Source organism: Mesitornis unicolor, unplaced genomic scaffold (assembly GCF_000695765.1).
Source record: "Mesitornis unicolor isolate BGI_N332 unplaced genomic scaffold, ASM69576v1 scaffold26043, whole genome shotgun sequence".
Classification (NCBI taxonomy): Eukaryota; Metazoa; Chordata; class Aves; order Mesitornithiformes; family Mesitornithidae; genus Mesitornis; species Mesitornis unicolor.
Genome location: NW_010174370.1, coordinates 39,020 through 56,466, shown reverse-complemented (window position 1 = coordinate 56,466; position 17,447 = coordinate 39,020). Strand labels below are relative to the sequence as shown.

General features: G+C 39.6%; 1 protein-coding gene across 1 annotated transcript in view; it reads right to left on the bottom strand.

The window, feature by feature from the left end:
- Nucleotides 1-1,200: 1,200 nt before the first annotated feature.
- LOC104537991 (transducin-like enhancer protein 4) overlaps nucleotides 1,201-17,447 on the bottom strand; it is a gene marked incomplete at both ends in the record, with an annotated part of 54,536 nt that continues 38,289 nt past the window's right edge. Inside the window, 2 exons of the mRNA XM_010181027.1 lie at nucleotides 1,201-1,410; nucleotides 16,280-16,379. Coding sequence (XP_010179329.1) covers nucleotides 1,201-1,410; nucleotides 16,280-16,379 — 310 coding nt within the window. The remainder of the gene's footprint in view (nucleotides 1,411-16,279; nucleotides 16,380-17,447) is intronic.

Sequence of the window (17,447 nt, the reverse complement as noted above, 5' to 3'; positions counted from 1 at the left end):
TTGTTGGTAAATGGCCAGCAGCATCAAGGAGAGCAGACTGATCCAGGATAGGGCAGGGCCAGGATGCACCTCCCCACTTGCAGCATTAAAACCCTAGGAGCCTCTGAGAGACTTTGCTGGACAATCATCCAGGCACATATGCTGAATTGTAGTTGTATGCATCACTGAATGCTCAAAATCACATGACCCACAAGGTGTGTATTACATCTACTTATCAACACTACCATGCACAGGATGGTGCACATATGTACGCTGCAGAGTCACTCAGAGCCTGAAAATTAACTTTTGGAAAAGGAAGGCAGGATCCTTAGTGCAAGTACCACCTTCATCAGGGTAGGGAACGGCAGCTCACTCCTCTCCAGCTGCTTTGGCAAGGACAACGGGAAGCATCCCACTTCTCCCCTGTGAGTGACAGAGCTCTCCTTCCTTAACTGTATTATTATTAGGATATACTGGAATTACAGTTTACAGCCTCCAAATGACTTAAAACTACTGGCTAATTCTTGTTGTCTCACAAGCTTCAGCAGAGACTCCAGGCAGCCCTTTCCTTGTATCCAGAAAGAGCCTGAATGCTGTTCCACCAAACTCACTGGATGGCATATTGCCTACAATCCTAGATCCCCCACTACCATGTTCAGGGCTCTGCTAATCAACACCAGCAGCACAGCCCGGTTTCACTTTGTGACTTTTTCCACCACTCCAGGCCGTACTTCAGAAAAACACAGCATGCAGCTCTTTCAAGCCACCCTTTACACCTGTGAAATGGAATCCTACCTTGATGGAGTCTCTGTCTGCATGCAGAGCAGGCCCCATGCGCAATGAGGGGAGGAGGCAGTGGCAGGGGATAGGGAGTTGGAAGGAGAGATAAAGAGAAAAGTACTAGTTAGTTTACACAGAATTATACATTTATCATACTTGGAAAAAAGAATCCTGATGTTTTTTAAATAATAAATTGCACAGATGTTAACTTTTCTGTACGGTTAATTATTAATACTGTACAGCCAGATTTATAAAAACAGAGTTCTAGCATTTGAACACAATTTCTGGCTACTGCTAGGTAATAAATACTGAAGTAACTAGCTAGGAATTCTTGTGAAAACTCCTTTCTTTTTCTTTTTTTTTTCAGTCAAAAGAGCAGAGCTTAAAAAAAAAGTAATAAGAGAAACGAATGAAGCCACACACTCATCTGGCAGTGCCTACCTCTTTGGTGATCATTATCATGGTGCTTCTTCTCGTCTTTAATTGGGAGGTGAGACTGCCCTCCCAGAGCACTGGACAGTGCCAGGAGACCAGCACTGCTGCCAATGGGTGGGATGGCTGGAGGCTGTAAGCCCGAAGGGTGTGGAGTGAGCGGCACAGGAAGACCGTGTCCATGTGACAAATGTTGGGCCTGGAGTTGTTGCTGCTGTGAAAAACGAAACACAGATATTGAATTTGTTCAGAGAGCCGGGGATTGTCTGATTGATCCTGTACATCAAACGTGATTGATCAGATCAACCAATGCACCCGATCAATCTAGATATCAAGTCTCACAAACATCTTGGCATTTTATAAATGTCCATATGTTTGGACACAGCAGAATTGGAAAACTTCAGGCTGAATTAAAAGAATAATAATAAAATAAAATAAAATAACAAAGGAAAGGAATTTTACATTTTTGGTGAAATTTTTATTTCTCTGACAGAGGTATTACATTTTACTTTTCCTAGCAGAAACGCACTGTGTCTAATCAAAACATATGTAACTATAAAAGCAGTTATATAACGCAAAAAAAAAAGATGAAAACTGAGAAAATTAGTGTTAAACAGTTCTCCCAGTGCTACTGCACAGCATGCAGTGAGAGTTAATTTGAAAGAGAAAACCTGAATTAACAATCCAGAAAACGAAACTGGTTGCAGCCACCGTTTTAAGCCCTTTAAGTGTCCTCAGCGGTACTTGAGCAAATTACTAAAGAAAATCTAATGTAGCAAAGCTTGGGTCCTCCTGTAGGCTTGCTCAATAGTGCTGAAATAATTGGGCACTCTGTGCACGTTTAGTGATGCTCGAATGAAAAGCTAGAGGCCTGCCCTTGTACTCTTCTCTAGCTGCTGACTCTGTGTTGTGACAGGTTTATTTGAGTGGGACTGTGATGCATGCACCAGTAACTGCGCTGACAAGAGTTTAAAGTCATTTTTACTAGTACACTGGCAACACATAGAGAAAGCCCTTGAGAGGTTCGAATTGGAGTGCTTGACCTCAACCAGGACTGCATCAAGCTCTGTGCTATACTAACCATTGTAGGGCAGATAGATTGCTGCTACTCAATGGGAAGGCAGTAGGTAAAAATATTCACAGGTGAAAAAGTTATGTTAAATATATCCCAAGAGAGAGCTGTTCAGGTGTGAGGCTTGCCCAATAACTGCCTCAACTAATTTCTGTTTAAACCATAACTAGATTAGCTCTGAAATAGTCTTCTTGTTTTCAAGCAGTCACTGCTCAGGACTCAGGGCAAATCAAATCAGAAGTCCTCTAGGACTGCTGTCTCCCCCTGTACATCTATATAAGGGACTTTGGAAGAAGAAGAAATAAAAACTTAACTTGCTTTGCATAAAAACATTCCATTTAAAATTCTTAATTGCAAAGATTCATGTACTGCTTTTGTCTGTTTTCCATTTGAACCTGAATTCACTTCCCATCTCACAAGTCAGCTCTTTAATCAATTAAGAGACAATATGCTGTTTACTTGACTTTTCCCTTCCCTCCCTAGCATGAATCTAGGTAACTCATGCAGCACACATCACACATGCCTCCCTCAACACTCCCATGCAAAAGTACAGATCCTTCTCTTCATCTGGGAAACACAATCCAGGCACTGGAATCAAACTGGCAGTGGCATGCACATGTCATCCGGCCTAGATCAGTGCCAGGGAAAGGAGGGTAGAGGACCAAAAGGAAAGCGAGAAAAAAAGATTATTCAAAAAATACAAAAAAGGCAGAGGAGGCATGAAAAAAAAAAAAAGAAAAACAGAAAGAAGATTCTTCCAAGTGGAAGAGGAAAGGCTCAATCCTTTCCCTGCTTGCAAATCATGTTATTCCAGCAGCTGCTGCTTCTTGTAGAAAGCATCAAACACATTTTGCTTGCTTGATGCTCTTATGGAAGGATGCTTCATTTCTCAGAATTTTAAATTAACTAAAACAAAACAAAGCAAGAGCCAATAGTGTATTATTTAGCTTCAGGGTTTGAATGGATCTGCCTTACAGGAAGAGAACAATCTGGCATGCCTGATCTGGGGAAGGAGGAGGAGAGTGAGAGAAACAAAAGGAATAGACAAAATAATGTATTTTCTTGAGTCCCACTTTAAACAAGGAATTTCCCATTCCTGTTCAAGAACATGCTATAAACCACTGCAAGAAGACATCTGCCTGAATCTGTCAGTGGCTTGAAGCCATGGCTTTGAGAAGAGCCCCAGAAAATCAACAGTGACAGAGCTTTCCCCTGGTTAACAATGTCACTGTCGACCGAAGTGTACCAGGTCGGGGACAATCATTGCAGAGTACTGTACAATCTGTACAGATCTGCCTACTGACCTACCCAACTTCCATTATATGACCTCCTTTATGGATGCAGGATGGTTTCTGAAGAACTTGAAGAAAACTGTATTGCAAATGCAACCCCTTTTTTTACCGCTCTTTGTTGGAAACCTCTCTACATAGCTCTGCAAGAGAGCAGCACAGACTGCACCTTGAATGAATCAAACATCATAAACGCCTTCCAGACAAACTGTGGGCATTAAGAATAGCATAAGCAATGACATCTCAGTGCCTAGTGGCTTGCGATCACCCAGAACAGCATGGCTGGCTCCATCCCTTTTGGCCAAGAACCAACGCATTTTCACTGCAAGTCCAACTGCAGGGACTCTTGAAAATAACTGGAGTGAGTAGGGAGAAAAACCCAAACTCACAGCCATCCTCCCATGGAGAACAAGTTCTTCCATGGAAAATGATGGAAATGTGAAATCTGGAAAGAACGTGACCCTGCAGTCACATAAGTGTCATTCACTGACACAGCAGAAATTTGGTGCAATTTAGTCACATTGTAATGGCACAAAGATACATACTTTGGTATGAAAACCAGACTTTTAAATAAATATAAGCCAACACCCAAAATTCCAGTATAGCCCCACATGCCTGTACCACATAGACACTGATAACATTGTGCATGTTGTTAGACTGGGGTGGGACTAAAAGTTCAACAACAGGAGGAGGATTGTGGACTGCATTGGTACAGGAAAGGACTACAAGCTCCTCCAACACAATGAGTGATGATGTATGGCAGAAGTGAGGCACTGGTATGAAAACAGGAATTACAAGAATTCAAGTCAAACACTGGGCAGACTTTTGCTCTCAGAATATAAAAGAGCAAAAGAACAAAAGTATATGATTGCATAATTAAGCACTGTTTGCTAACAGGCATACTCAAGAAGGTAAAGACAAAGTGACAAGAGCATCTCTAACTGCCATTTCCAGACCTTTGAAATCTATTACTTTATTCAAAGGCCCATGACATTCACAGCTTGGTTTTACTTTTCCACTGCCCATGAGTGCCACTGGTATCATTAGCTTCCTGGGTGGCCTGTAGACACCTGCTTGCTTACAGGGAAAGTTATAAAAACATACATAATCCTTAACCCACTGGGCATCAGGTTAGTGCTACAAAGTGTTAAAAAAGGTGGTCTCCCCTAGTCATCAAAATGCCAAAGATATGGAGGAGTAAGACAACTGACAGCTATTCTCCCCACACAGAAATATTCCACTATGGAAGAAAGTTTACATTTCTTTCTGCTGTACCATGAATTTAGATCATAAAATCTGACACAATTGAAAAACTTGCAAGGAAAGCCTGAAAATGAGCCAACTAAGCAACCACATAATTTTGTTGATGTTGCTGTAATGCTTTCACTTCCCACTCCTCCATCTTCTAATTTGTTATCCTTAGTCACATTATTTATGAACTCTTTGCATGGGGTTAACTTTAGACAGTCCCATCACAGCTGAGTACAGTATGCATAAAGTCAAGCATACATTTTCAGCATCAATGCATAATAGGGGAAAACTCGCAAAGACAGTACACCAGGCTTTACTATGCTGTAAATTTTCCAGAACTATTTAAAAATAAAAACTGCAACAGTTAGCTACCAAGAAATATGCCCTATAGAATTGCAAAATAAACTGCAATGTTTTTAAGAAACATCCAACATACAAAAAACCCAGCAATCAGACAGAAGCCAAAAAAGAAGACTGCATTATTTTTGGCAATAAGTTTAAGAAGATGATCATTTAAATCAGCTCAGTAGTAAATACTGAAGAAAAACTTTCAAGACATTTTAGACATGTCAAATAAATACAACATCTATTTGCTACTATTTTGTTTTTCTGTTTTGTGGTTTGGTTGGTTGGTTGTTTTTTTAAATATTTTCTGTACATTTTTTAGGCAGTCTACAGTGAGGAGTAAAGTAACTCCAAAACCACATCTAAACAAATGGGTAAAAAGGCTTTGCAAAAGGTTCTTATCTGAGTATCACTAATTTTTACAACTGCAATTCTAAATATTGATGCTCAGCTTAATTCTTTTCCCAACACATCTTAAGAGATCAAATTTGAAGTCAAATGTGATAATAAACCCACTAACAAATTAACTTCTAATGCTCTCTTGTTATAGTCAGCACATTCAAAGCCTACTTTCCTGGAAAACATTCAAGTTGTTACTGGTTACTTTCCAAGCAGCTCTGTGCCGCAGTAATCTACTACTTTTCCTCGTACAGACCCTAAAATCTCACAGCCATTATCCAAAGAACCTGAACATACTCCTCTAACCTGAAGACATTTTTAATGTTAACAAACTAATGTCTCAAAAAGGTATTTTACATCTATATACATGCGTGCACTACCCACATCTGCAATACTGCTGGGAGAGGACATCAAAAAATCTGGATAAAATATCTTAATTGTTTGTTTGAAATTTGTTACATGAAGTGATTGATTGCTCAAAGTGAATCATTAGTAATACAGTATACTGATAAAACAGTAACCAACATTGCCGGCTCATGATGAGTTTTTTGTGGACTGACAGCTCCAAGTTCATCCAGCCTGGGTCAGGGCGATCCCAAGCACAAATACAGACTGGGTGGAGAATGGCTCAAGAGCAGTCCTGAGGCAAAGGACTTGTGGGGTATCTATCAATGAAAAACGCAACATGAGCCGGCAATGTGCATTTGCAGCCCAGAAGGCCAATGCTGTCCTGGGCTGCATCAAAAGAAGTGTAACCAGCAGGGCAAGGGGGGTGATTCTGCCCCTCTACTCTGCTCTTGTGAGGCCCCACCTGGAACACTACGTCCAGTTCTGGGGTCCACAACATAAGAAGGACATGGACCTGCTGGAGCGGGTCTAGAGGTGATCCACAAAGATGATTAGAGGGTTGGAGCACCTCCCCTGTGAAGACATGCTGAGACAGCTGGGGCTGTTCAGCCTGGAGAAGAGAAGGCTCCAGGGGGACATTATTGCAGTCTTCCAGTTTCTGAAGGAGGCCTACAGAAAAGCCGGGGAGGGACTTTTTACAAGGGCAGGTTAGCGACAGGACAAGGAGCAATGGCTTTAAGCTGAAAGAGGGTAGATTTAGACTAGATATTAGGAAGAAATTCTTTACTATGAGGGTGGTGAGACACGGGAACAGGTTGCCCAGGGAAGCTGTGGATGTCCCCTCCCTGGAAGTGTTCAATGCCAGGTTGGACAGGGCTTTGAGCAACCTGGTCTAAAGAGAAGTGTCCCTGCCCATGGCAGGAAGGGTGGACTGGATGATCTTTAAGATCCCTTCCAACCCAAGCCATTCTATGATTCTGTGATTCTATGAAGAGGAAATAAAGACATGAAAATAATGGCTCAAGAGTACACAATATCAATGTCAATGGTTTAAAGACCAGCAAGAAAAGGAAGTAATTTGTCACAGACAGTTATGTGTGTGCTCTGGATGATACAAATTTTTATCGACCATGCCTGTTCGCTCCCCTGATGTTTGTATTTCCCTTGTACAGTTCTCTCTCTACTGGCATACTATTACAAAAAGGGTTTTTCTGATGTTAAGATACAACACAGCAAAACAGCCTACAAAGAGAGTCATGCAGCACTTCCTTCAGTGGAATGGATCTGGAGTTATATGCATACATATGTATATGCATACATATATCATATGCCTGGTTTGCCTGAAAGGGACTGTGGTACAAGCTTAGGGTAGAGCAACCTATCCTTACTCTTTTGATGGAGAGCGATCATTTTGCAAATGAACATGCGCAGTGTGAAATAAAGGTATCAGAGTTTGGTGGAAACTCCGAACACTCATACACAGCTGATCTACTGAAAAACACAAACATTTTTTCCATTCACAAAGGGAAATGAATGCACGGGTTATATAAAATCTGGGAAAAGGAATGAAAAACAATAGAAAATGAGAGAGAACAAGGAATATGGCATTGTATGATAAAAGACCAATAATAATAATTAAAAACAAAACAAAAAAACTCCAAACAAACAAAAAAACTACAAATGCCAAGCTTCTTACTGAGAATCAGCAGTTTCTGCCTTTGAGGATGCTGATTCTACAGAAGGAAAGCAAGCTCCACTGAGAAAACCATGGGGGGAAGGAAAAAAATCAATAGCTGTCATTAATCAGAAGAGGAGCATTTAGAACTCCTACATAAATAACAAAGAAACTATCAGAATCATATCTCTACAAATTGCCTCAAAGATCTTTTAAGTGATCTAGGAACAAAAATTAATCTCCCAAATCATATTGTGGGATGAAAGGCAATATATGCAGAGCACATTTCCGTTCTTAATCATATATACAGGAACATCTGTCAGGTTACATGTTTCACCATTTGTGCTCCCTTTTCCCCTCATGACTACTCTTCACTCAGTGAAACGGCATAGACAAAGGACAATAGTAACAAAAAAAAATCATATAACTCATTAGAAAATAAAAGATGTGAGGTAAAGAAGGTCAGCATTTTAATAAAGGAAAACCTAGTCCTCTGCAAAATGCCAAGTGCACGTTCCTCCAGAATCTCTGAGTTCAGTAGCTCCTTCTTCTGCTTGCAGTACTCCTCCATTTCAATTTCACACTGAGGTTGGAGGGAGGAAGAATTAGGCTCTTTAGAGTCACTTCCTATTATAATTTAATAAAGGACAGAAATTCTTGCATAAATCATGCTAATGAAGCTCTCTTTTCCTTCCTTCTCCCCCATCAATTGTTAACTTAAGGAAAATAAAATCCACATCTCCTGTGAGAGAAGGCAGAAAGCACTGAATGCAAGCAAGCTCAAGGTCTTAATATATGGAGTGCCAGTGGCATGAAATGCACCACACATACCAAACCCTCCACTTCAAAACCATTTCACAAAGACCAATGCAGAGAAAGGAGTAACGATGGCAACAAATGAGTGGCTTCTGGACAGATGGCAAAAATCAGCTCTGGATGGGCAGGTACACATTGGTTGAAGCACCTTATTTATGAAGTGCTCCACTTGTGTCCTACCCATGGACACTGGGAAGAGATTTTCTCTCCTTTGGACTGACAGGACATGGTGTTCCTTTTGAGACCTTGTGAATCTTGGTCATCTTCTTTAGAACTAGAAAATGAGAGTGATGCCTACACTTTTCCCAGCAGAGTCCTAAATAACCTTCTAGGGCCCCCTCAAATGACAAATTCTCTGAAACCCTGGATGACATAAACATGACTGAAAAGTGAAAAAAGTACCACCTGAGATGTATAATGAATCAAACAATAAAAGCTAGAAGAAAGGTTAGGTAATGTCACTGGTCACAGAAAGACCTAAGCTGCTAAATCTATAAGCAGTTCTATTACCAGAGCTTTGAATGTGGCAACAATAATTCACTTCTAAGCTTCCTCACAAGGCACAGTCTAAAAACCATGTAGTCTAAAAGCCATGTAGTCTTAGCATAAAAGAGATGCATCTTATGCATCTTGTACATGCATTTCTTTAATGCATCTTTTAAAGTCAATCCTTAGCAAGTCAAATTTCTGGATAGCAATACCCGAGAAGCACAGGCTGCGTAACTCTCGAAGTGCTAACACTGTTTTGTCAGGGTTACAACACACAAATACACACTGTTTTGGATTTCAGCAAATTGTCTTTGCTTGGGATAAAAACCTGAGTTGCTTGGATTGATCCATTCTTTCAAACCCATTCTGAGTCTTTAAAGACTGCCATTTCCGGTGCAGCTCTAGTCCTGTGCAGAACACTTTAATGCCTGCTCTTCTTGGTGGTGAGCAGCCCCTTCCCACAGGTCAACATTAGGTGTTAGGATACGTGGATACCATTTCTCTCTCCAACCAGATTTCATGGGAGATGCAGAGTCCTGTCTCTTTAATGTAGCGCCCATTAGTCAAAGAACTGAAACTTAAAGTGATTTCTTTTTCTTTAGTGCAGTTCCCCAGTTACAGCAGCTTTAATTAAGGTCTTGACAGGGATTAAATCACCTGGATTTAAGTTGCAGCTCTGAGACTGTGCAAAGACTACTTGTTCTCTTTGCCTTAGCCTCTTCCAAAGGTAGAAAAAGGAAAGCAGTATCCCTTGTTTTAGAAACATTACTGGAGTAAGTTCATCAATGCTTATGATGCATTCACACACTAAGGAAGTGTCTGTGAAAAGTTCACCAAACTATAAGCTAGGAACTTTCCCATTTACAAAAGTCAAGCATACTGAAATATCAGCCAACCTAAACATTTAAGAGCTCTTAAATTCCTTCTTTATCGATGAACATCTGGAAATACTTTCCTTATGCAGTACTTTAGTGTCCATCCCAGCATTAAGCACTAAAGCACTTGCTTTAGCTTACGCTTAAGACTGAAGACACCAAAAGAACTATCCACATACCTGAAGAAAAGCAAAAACTTAATTGATTCACTGTATGGAGTCCTGATCTTCATTCCCAAAAGTAGGCAATAGCCTACAAAGTGTGATTATGAAGAAGACTAGATGACAAATATAAAACCCTGTTTAGGTATGATATCAGAACTCTGTGTATGAAACCATGATACAGTAATAATTGTCTTTAGGCAATACTGTAGAGTGAGGGTACATATTCAAATACTCTGCATCTCCAATGAGTACATAAACATTGCTGATTTTGCCATGAAGTATTTTTGGGGAATCCCTGCCTTCACAGTACTTCAAAACCAAACAGATCCTTTACACACTTTCTCTTCTTTTCCAAAGCCCCAGTGTAAGGCCATCACCAAAGGTAATATCCAGCACATAATGGACCAAAAGTCTGATGGAGTATGGCAAATCTGTATTTGTCTGGAGACAGCTTCCATACACTGGAGTACAGACGACTTTGGGAACAGTGTTTTCTCCTTTCTACTGTGTGAGAAGTGAGAACATACAAAAATAAGTAATAAATAAAATATTGCATATGTTCATGCAGTAGAACATGAAGGAAATTCTCCATAGGACTCTTGATATCTGCACTGGTTAATCCTAATTAAAAAAAAATATGGTGGTCACATAGCTTTGGTGCCATGGTTTGGAAAACCTTGAGAAACACGGAGGCAGAAGTCAGCTCTCGTGCCTAATCAGATACAGTATGTGAGCCATAACATTCATGTCATATGCACTTACTTAAGCATAACGAGCAGCGCCTCTGGCATCAGCATATTGGCAGTGAGATGAAACAAGTGGTCTGCACTTCACACTGCAACGTTACTGACTGCTCCTATAGTGATAGACCAATATAAATTCAGCAGCTACCACAGCTACTGAAAATAGGAGGAAAAGGGGAGAACAGTGCCAGCCCATTACAAGTGTAGCAACAGTATTAAAAATCCACCCTCAGAGCATTCTTTTCAGTAAATATGGAACCTGGAATAATTTACATTCTAATTCATTCCCTTCAAAATCCCTAAAAAGATCATGTGCCTCATTTTCAGCTTCTTTAAATCAGGATAATGCTGAATATGGAAGAGATTTATTTAAATCAGTCCTCACCTGCAAGGCTCTCTGTGAAGCTGGCACCTGGGAATAAGAGGAGAAGAAGAAAAACCCCTACAAAACACCTCTTCCTCTCCCCTCCTCCTTGCTCCAAAAAACCATGGTGTCCTTAACTTAGCCAGACTTCAGATGAATAATGCAAAACAAAACCCGCTCACCCAAAAGCTTTCTCTATCTACAGTTTCTTCTACAATTCAATTTCAGGCACTAGGCAACATCAAAAAATTTGCAAGACCACATTATCACACATCCTCAATATACAAACAGCAAATAAGAGCAATTAAATGGGGAGGAATGAATTACAAGATTTCTTTAGAGTACACAAAGAAACACAACTCAAAGCACATATCCACTAAGTCAACCTCCTCTGCCACCTTTCCACTGTAACACCTGTGTACATCAGGTGGCCAACTTGTTTTACAGCATTTAGGCTTCAACCACCACTTAACTCACCTTTGAACAAAAAACGTAGAAGGGCCAGAGAGACAGACAAGTGTCTGTTGCCCCTGTGCTACAACACACTTCCTCATCCTACCACCCTTCCCCATCCTCCCTGAAGCTCCCGTTTCTGAACAAATGCCCTTGACAAGAATAACTTTGCCAAACAAACTGGAACCAAAACATTCCCCTTTCTGCTGCACTGGTTCAACCAAAACCACCTCGCTCTTCCTCGCAGTGTAAGCATACATGAGAGGCAGAAACAACCTCCCTCTCGCAGGGAGTGGGAGAAGCCTCTCCATGCAAAGCACTATCACTGAAAAGCGCCTTGACATTTGGCAGCAGAAGCTCTGGGCTGCTGGCGCCATGGCAGTGACTGTCTGCTCTGATGTCAAGTGTGCATTACATCTTGTGCACACTTATCTGCACCACACCACTTTCAAAGGTTTCCAGGACTGCGATGGCATATTTTTTTAAACAGGTGTGGCTTGCTACAGCTGTAAAATGGACTCCTCACTTGAAAGCAACCAAAAATTACACAACATTCAAGATGGGTCAAACAAGCACCTCAGCCTCAAACACAGAGCAGAAATTGTGACAGGCACTGTATTAAAGAAGCAACTTTATCGCTTGATGATTATATGTGACAATACAGGAGTCCTTCCTTCCACCAGTAACTGCCATTTGCTTATTTTAAAAGAAGATAATAAAAGTGACATAATAAACCAAAATGCTTAAAAATTAAACCAAAGCTTTTTTTTTTCACTCAGATGTATAGAATAGCAAAGGAAAAAAAATTAAATAATTTCCTTAGTAATACAAGTAATATTTAAATAGATTTACTAGTGCTGCTCCAAACCAATGAATTATGAGTTTAAAACCTATTAAAATGTAATGTTTTTTTCCTGAGCTGAGGGGAGAGAGATTTAAATCCACTGAATTTTAATATTTCAGCTTGAGCTGCAGGAGGTAGAGAAAGTCCAAATGAACTATTCCATCAGCACCATTCAAGCGTGAACATTTTAATCAGTTTTACTTCCTTGGAGTTCTCCAACACAGTTTACGCTGTCATTCTGAAAGCACTTAACACAGAGGGTGTGAAAAACCACCAATGCTTGTTATTGCCTTCACAATTGATGGCAAATAATTTTGCAGACTTCCTATCATTAAAATGTCACTGCTAAAAATTGAGGTTCAGCATTTCTTGTGCTAAACTGCATTTTCTTTCAACACCATCACATACCTGTTCTGAAGTTTTTGGTACATTTATCTCTCCCCGTGTGATAAACAGGTATACAAGCAGTAGCCTCCATTTCTGCCTTACGACCCAACTGCAGAAAAACTGACTGATAAAATTCTCATAAAGTCAGTAGTTAATTCCTTGGTTCCCTTATTAAAACATAACCACATTCACACAGCATGTTCTGATTATACAGTATAATGGATTAAAAAGGAAAAACAAAACAAAACCAAACCAAACCAAAAACAAACCCCAAAACCATTTTAAGAGAGTTACACAACTCAATTTAATAATACAGGAAATGAAAACATCATTCCTAATTTGATTGTATTACTGATTTAAGGCTACAATTTGTGTGTTTTTCCAACAGTGTGATCTTGCAGATTCTAATTCAAAAACACGGCAGCTACGACACATGACAAGATCAACCAGCCATATCACACTGCTCATCCCAATACAACCAACCTGGAAAGGAGCTCTGGATGTGCACTACGAATTGCTTCAAGCAAGCAGGCTGTACCCTACCATCCATGGCAAACACTAGATGCAGAGCCTGGATGCCTGCAGATTCACAGTTCCTCCTGCACCATGCTTACAATACCTAGTTTTGGTTCAGTTTTTCTCCTGGCAGCTCTCCAGAAGAAGATAGATGATATTTAACTTGTTTCAGCCTGTCAACAGTTTTAAACTGAACATGACCTGCGAAAGAAGTCATTATAACTGTGTTTCATTCCATTAAACACAACTAGTTTATTGTCAGGAGAACAAGCAGCCTTTCCGGGTTCCAGGCTCACTTCAGTATTTTGCATTTAAACTGCACGGATCAGTGATTTGGTTCATTTACCAATGAAGATAGAATAATATCGCAAAGTTAAAAGGTACTTCATCAGATTCCAATACATCAGAGCACATTCATATAAACATACACGCATGTGAAACACAGAGAGGAGACATGATTTGTGCACATTCAATTCTTTTCTTGTGCCATCTGCCATTTTGGTAAAATCCATTTTAAACTCAAATGCAGGGTTCCCCTGTTTGAAGCAAAGCAGTTCAGCATGAGTGAGACGAACTGAACAGTCCCCCCCAGAGCACAGAGAAACTTAAGCTTCAGATGTATTTCAAAACTCAAATACTGCTTTTGTCTTCATCTGATATACAGCTCAATGGGTAACCAAAAGATGTATTTTTTTAAAACTGCAAAGTAAAAATTAACTTTAGATGCTTTTAAATTATCACAGGCTTAAAAGAATATAAACTCTATCAGAGTTACCAAACAGCAAAATAATATAAGACAACATAATTAGAGATACAGAAAAGCCATGATTTCTAATTACATTCTTTGTTTTATTTTTATTGTTATTCACTTCACAAAGTATGACAAGCCTTTTTCAGTCCTGTGCTATATTTGCAGACTCTCTTTAAGTGCATTACTGTGGGTACTCATGCAACTAGAACTCTGGCTTTTTTGACAAGTTGCTATCCTATTTATTATATTTTTTAAAAATTAGTATCTTAAAGATTGGATTAGATTACTTCTCTTTAAATGTGATGAACAAATAATTTTCTGTCCATATTGCTTTTGTTTCCTTAAATCTAAAGAGAGGGCCACACAGCATTTCCTAAGTCAACATAAAACAGGAGAGTGAAAAAGGCAGTTGACCAAGGTAAAAATCAGTCTTGTGAGGGAGGTGAGAGCTACATTATTTTAATGCACAAAACCAAAATTCAGATATTATGAAAATTCGAGGCAATAGAATTTCAATTTACTCAAAGGGATAAATTCAGACAGAAAAAAACAAAACAAAACATTTAGATCTGTCTGGTGGGGGAAGACCAACAGAAACTATTGCCAGTCTACCAGACAGTGTCTAGTCTGTTTATATTTATTCAATGCGGTTTGGTGGTTCATGAAAGCAGGATAAACTTAAATAACAAGTACAATAGCTAGTATCTATAACATCATATTTTACATCAATCAACTTAATTCCTTACTAGAAAGCAAATTGCTTTTTGCAGTCTCTGTAATACATAGAAAGGTGAATGGCAAAAATGCACACAAGTAGACTGACGTATTCATACACGTGCATGTGCATGTACACACACACAAAACAGGACATGCAATTGTACACACACACTACATGCGCACATGCAGCACACATAAAAAAACCTCTCCTTAACATAGAAGCTGACCTTACGCTACTTACTTTATGCAAAGAATGTTAATAGAAAGCAATATTTTTAGTTAGGTAATGAAAACTAATTGGGAAATTATTCATCTCCCACTCTCCCCACTGGAGCGTAAAAGACATACAACAAATGTTATTCATGATTCCACACGACTCGTTCCGATTCACCCCCTTCTTTCTAAGGGGCACTTCAGAGGAAATAAAGGTTACTCTTTTCCATTTATATCTTCTAATTGACTACCACTGTTTCCGTCTGGTCAGAGGGATACAAAATAGAGTTAGAAACAGCCTACTAACAACAAGCTACAATCAGACCGCTGCTCTACACTACTGTCAGCAATGATCAGAGAGTCCTGATTTCCTTGTTAAAAGACAGGGGCATAATTGAAGCAATATCTTCACTTCAGATTGATTATTTGGCGACCCTTATCCACATCTTCACTCAGCAATTTGAATTTTAATGAAAGTAAATGGAATAATTAGCATTTCAAAGTGTGTTTGATACACTGAATAAAAAAAAAGGAAAATACTTTTATGTATAAACTATACACAAAAGAAAAAGCATTTGGGAGGGCGCAGAAGATGGGAAGTACCGTTGTAGTGTCTTCATTAGAACAACTTAAACAACTGCTTGCACCAGCTGCATAATTATACATGTGAATAATGTGCTATTAAGCTGTGACTTCTCACCTTTATTTTATGTAGTGTGAACAGCCATGGGTTTAGTTGTTACTCTTTTCCTCTCCAGTTGTAAAATGTAAACAGTGTGGCTGCCCACACCCATAGAATCACACAGGGCTGCTACACCAGGCTAACATTGCTGCTAGTAAAGCTTTTACAGAAGGAGCTCCACATGCCTGCAGTTTTAGATGACTAGGAGCACAGTGCCTATGAGCACATGGGTGACAAGCTGCTTTACTGTTGATTTTGGTACTTCATTATTTTTATTTTAAAAAAAAGTAATGGCTAATTTTTAATGTAAAAGTAACAAGTGTGGTGAATATGCAGTTTTGAGCTATCACCCAGAGAAAGATGTGGGCAGCAGGCATGAGAAAAAGCCTCCCAAAGTGCAGTGTGTCATACGAAGGTGACCTATTAGTTAGGTTAGGAGACTGGCAGATGGTATGCCAAGGAAGCAATGTTACTTAAAAAGGACAACAAAAAGCAGATACTGACCCAGCTTTGGGGAGTGCATAGAACACAGACATTAATTACACTCTTAGTCTTGCCACAGCACAAGCAAAAGTTTTCAGGTAGTAACCAGCTGTCACGAAGATCAAGCTACTGTCCACAACTTCTCCCCAACTGATGGAAATGAGTTCATACAAGAGAGAAAGAAAAAGAAAAGCTATTTACAAACAGTAGTAGAGCTAAAATGGAAAGACCACATACCCCAATGATTGCGTTCAGTTCTGCCATGGTCACTTGCTTGGCACGCTCCACAGCCTGCACCACTTGTTGCTGGTGCTATAAATGAAGATCAGAAACAGAATAAAATTATTTATTTTCTAAATTACTACGCACAGATTCTTCATTTTATCTTTTTTCCTTGCTTTTCAAACACATGCAGGCCTTGAAATAACTGTTGTCTAACAGAGAGTCACATTCTATGTTGATCTGCAAGAGTATCAGGCAAGGAGTGGATTTCATTGCTTGCCAGCAACTGCACCTTTGCTCCACATAGAGCTATTTTACAACCCGTCTAGATGGGGAACTGTTCTTCATCTGTTCATTAGTACAGCGTACTCTTGAATTTACATGCCAACTTAAAAAATTTACATGCCACGAAAACTTTTAGATTTAAAAAAAAACAAACAACCAAAAAATAACCAACCCAAAACAAAAAAAACCCCAGCACATTGAAAAAGAAAGGCATGTTATTTTCAACAAGCATATGGCACCCACATCACTGAAGGATATACAAGCTATCCTTCTAGGTACATTTCAAAGCAGCTCAACTGTAAGAAAGAAATTTAAAATGCCATTCACAATTCTGTCAAACACGTGAAAGAGAACTAATTATTTCAATCCCCAACATGTACATTTTAATAGCTTTAAAAAGTCCATCAAAAACACATGGTCTAATTAACAACACAGTATACAAGCTTCAGTGGTTATATTATCTCAGTTTGAGTGATACTGTATTCCTGCAGTAAATTCAAAATTGCTGTATGCTGAAAACTGATTGATATTTATTTGAAAACATCAACTATGAATAAATAAAGGTCCTGATCTTGCAACCACATTCGTGTCTGTTTGGAGCTCCACCATTGGCACATTAATCTGCACAGGCAGCCTTGCAGGACCAGCATTACTTGCGACAAACTAGTGCAAGGGGGTGTCAAGGAGCACTACAAGTAGATTGTGTGATCTGCACTGGGAGTGAGTCATCGTTAATTTACAGCCACAGGTTCAGCACAGACAGGGGGGCAGAAAGCTGCATAAAATATGGCCAGGGACCTAAATCCTCATGAGTTCCTCCAACACAAGAGTAGGTGAAGAGCATCAGGAAGACTCCCTCATGAGCACTGCTGG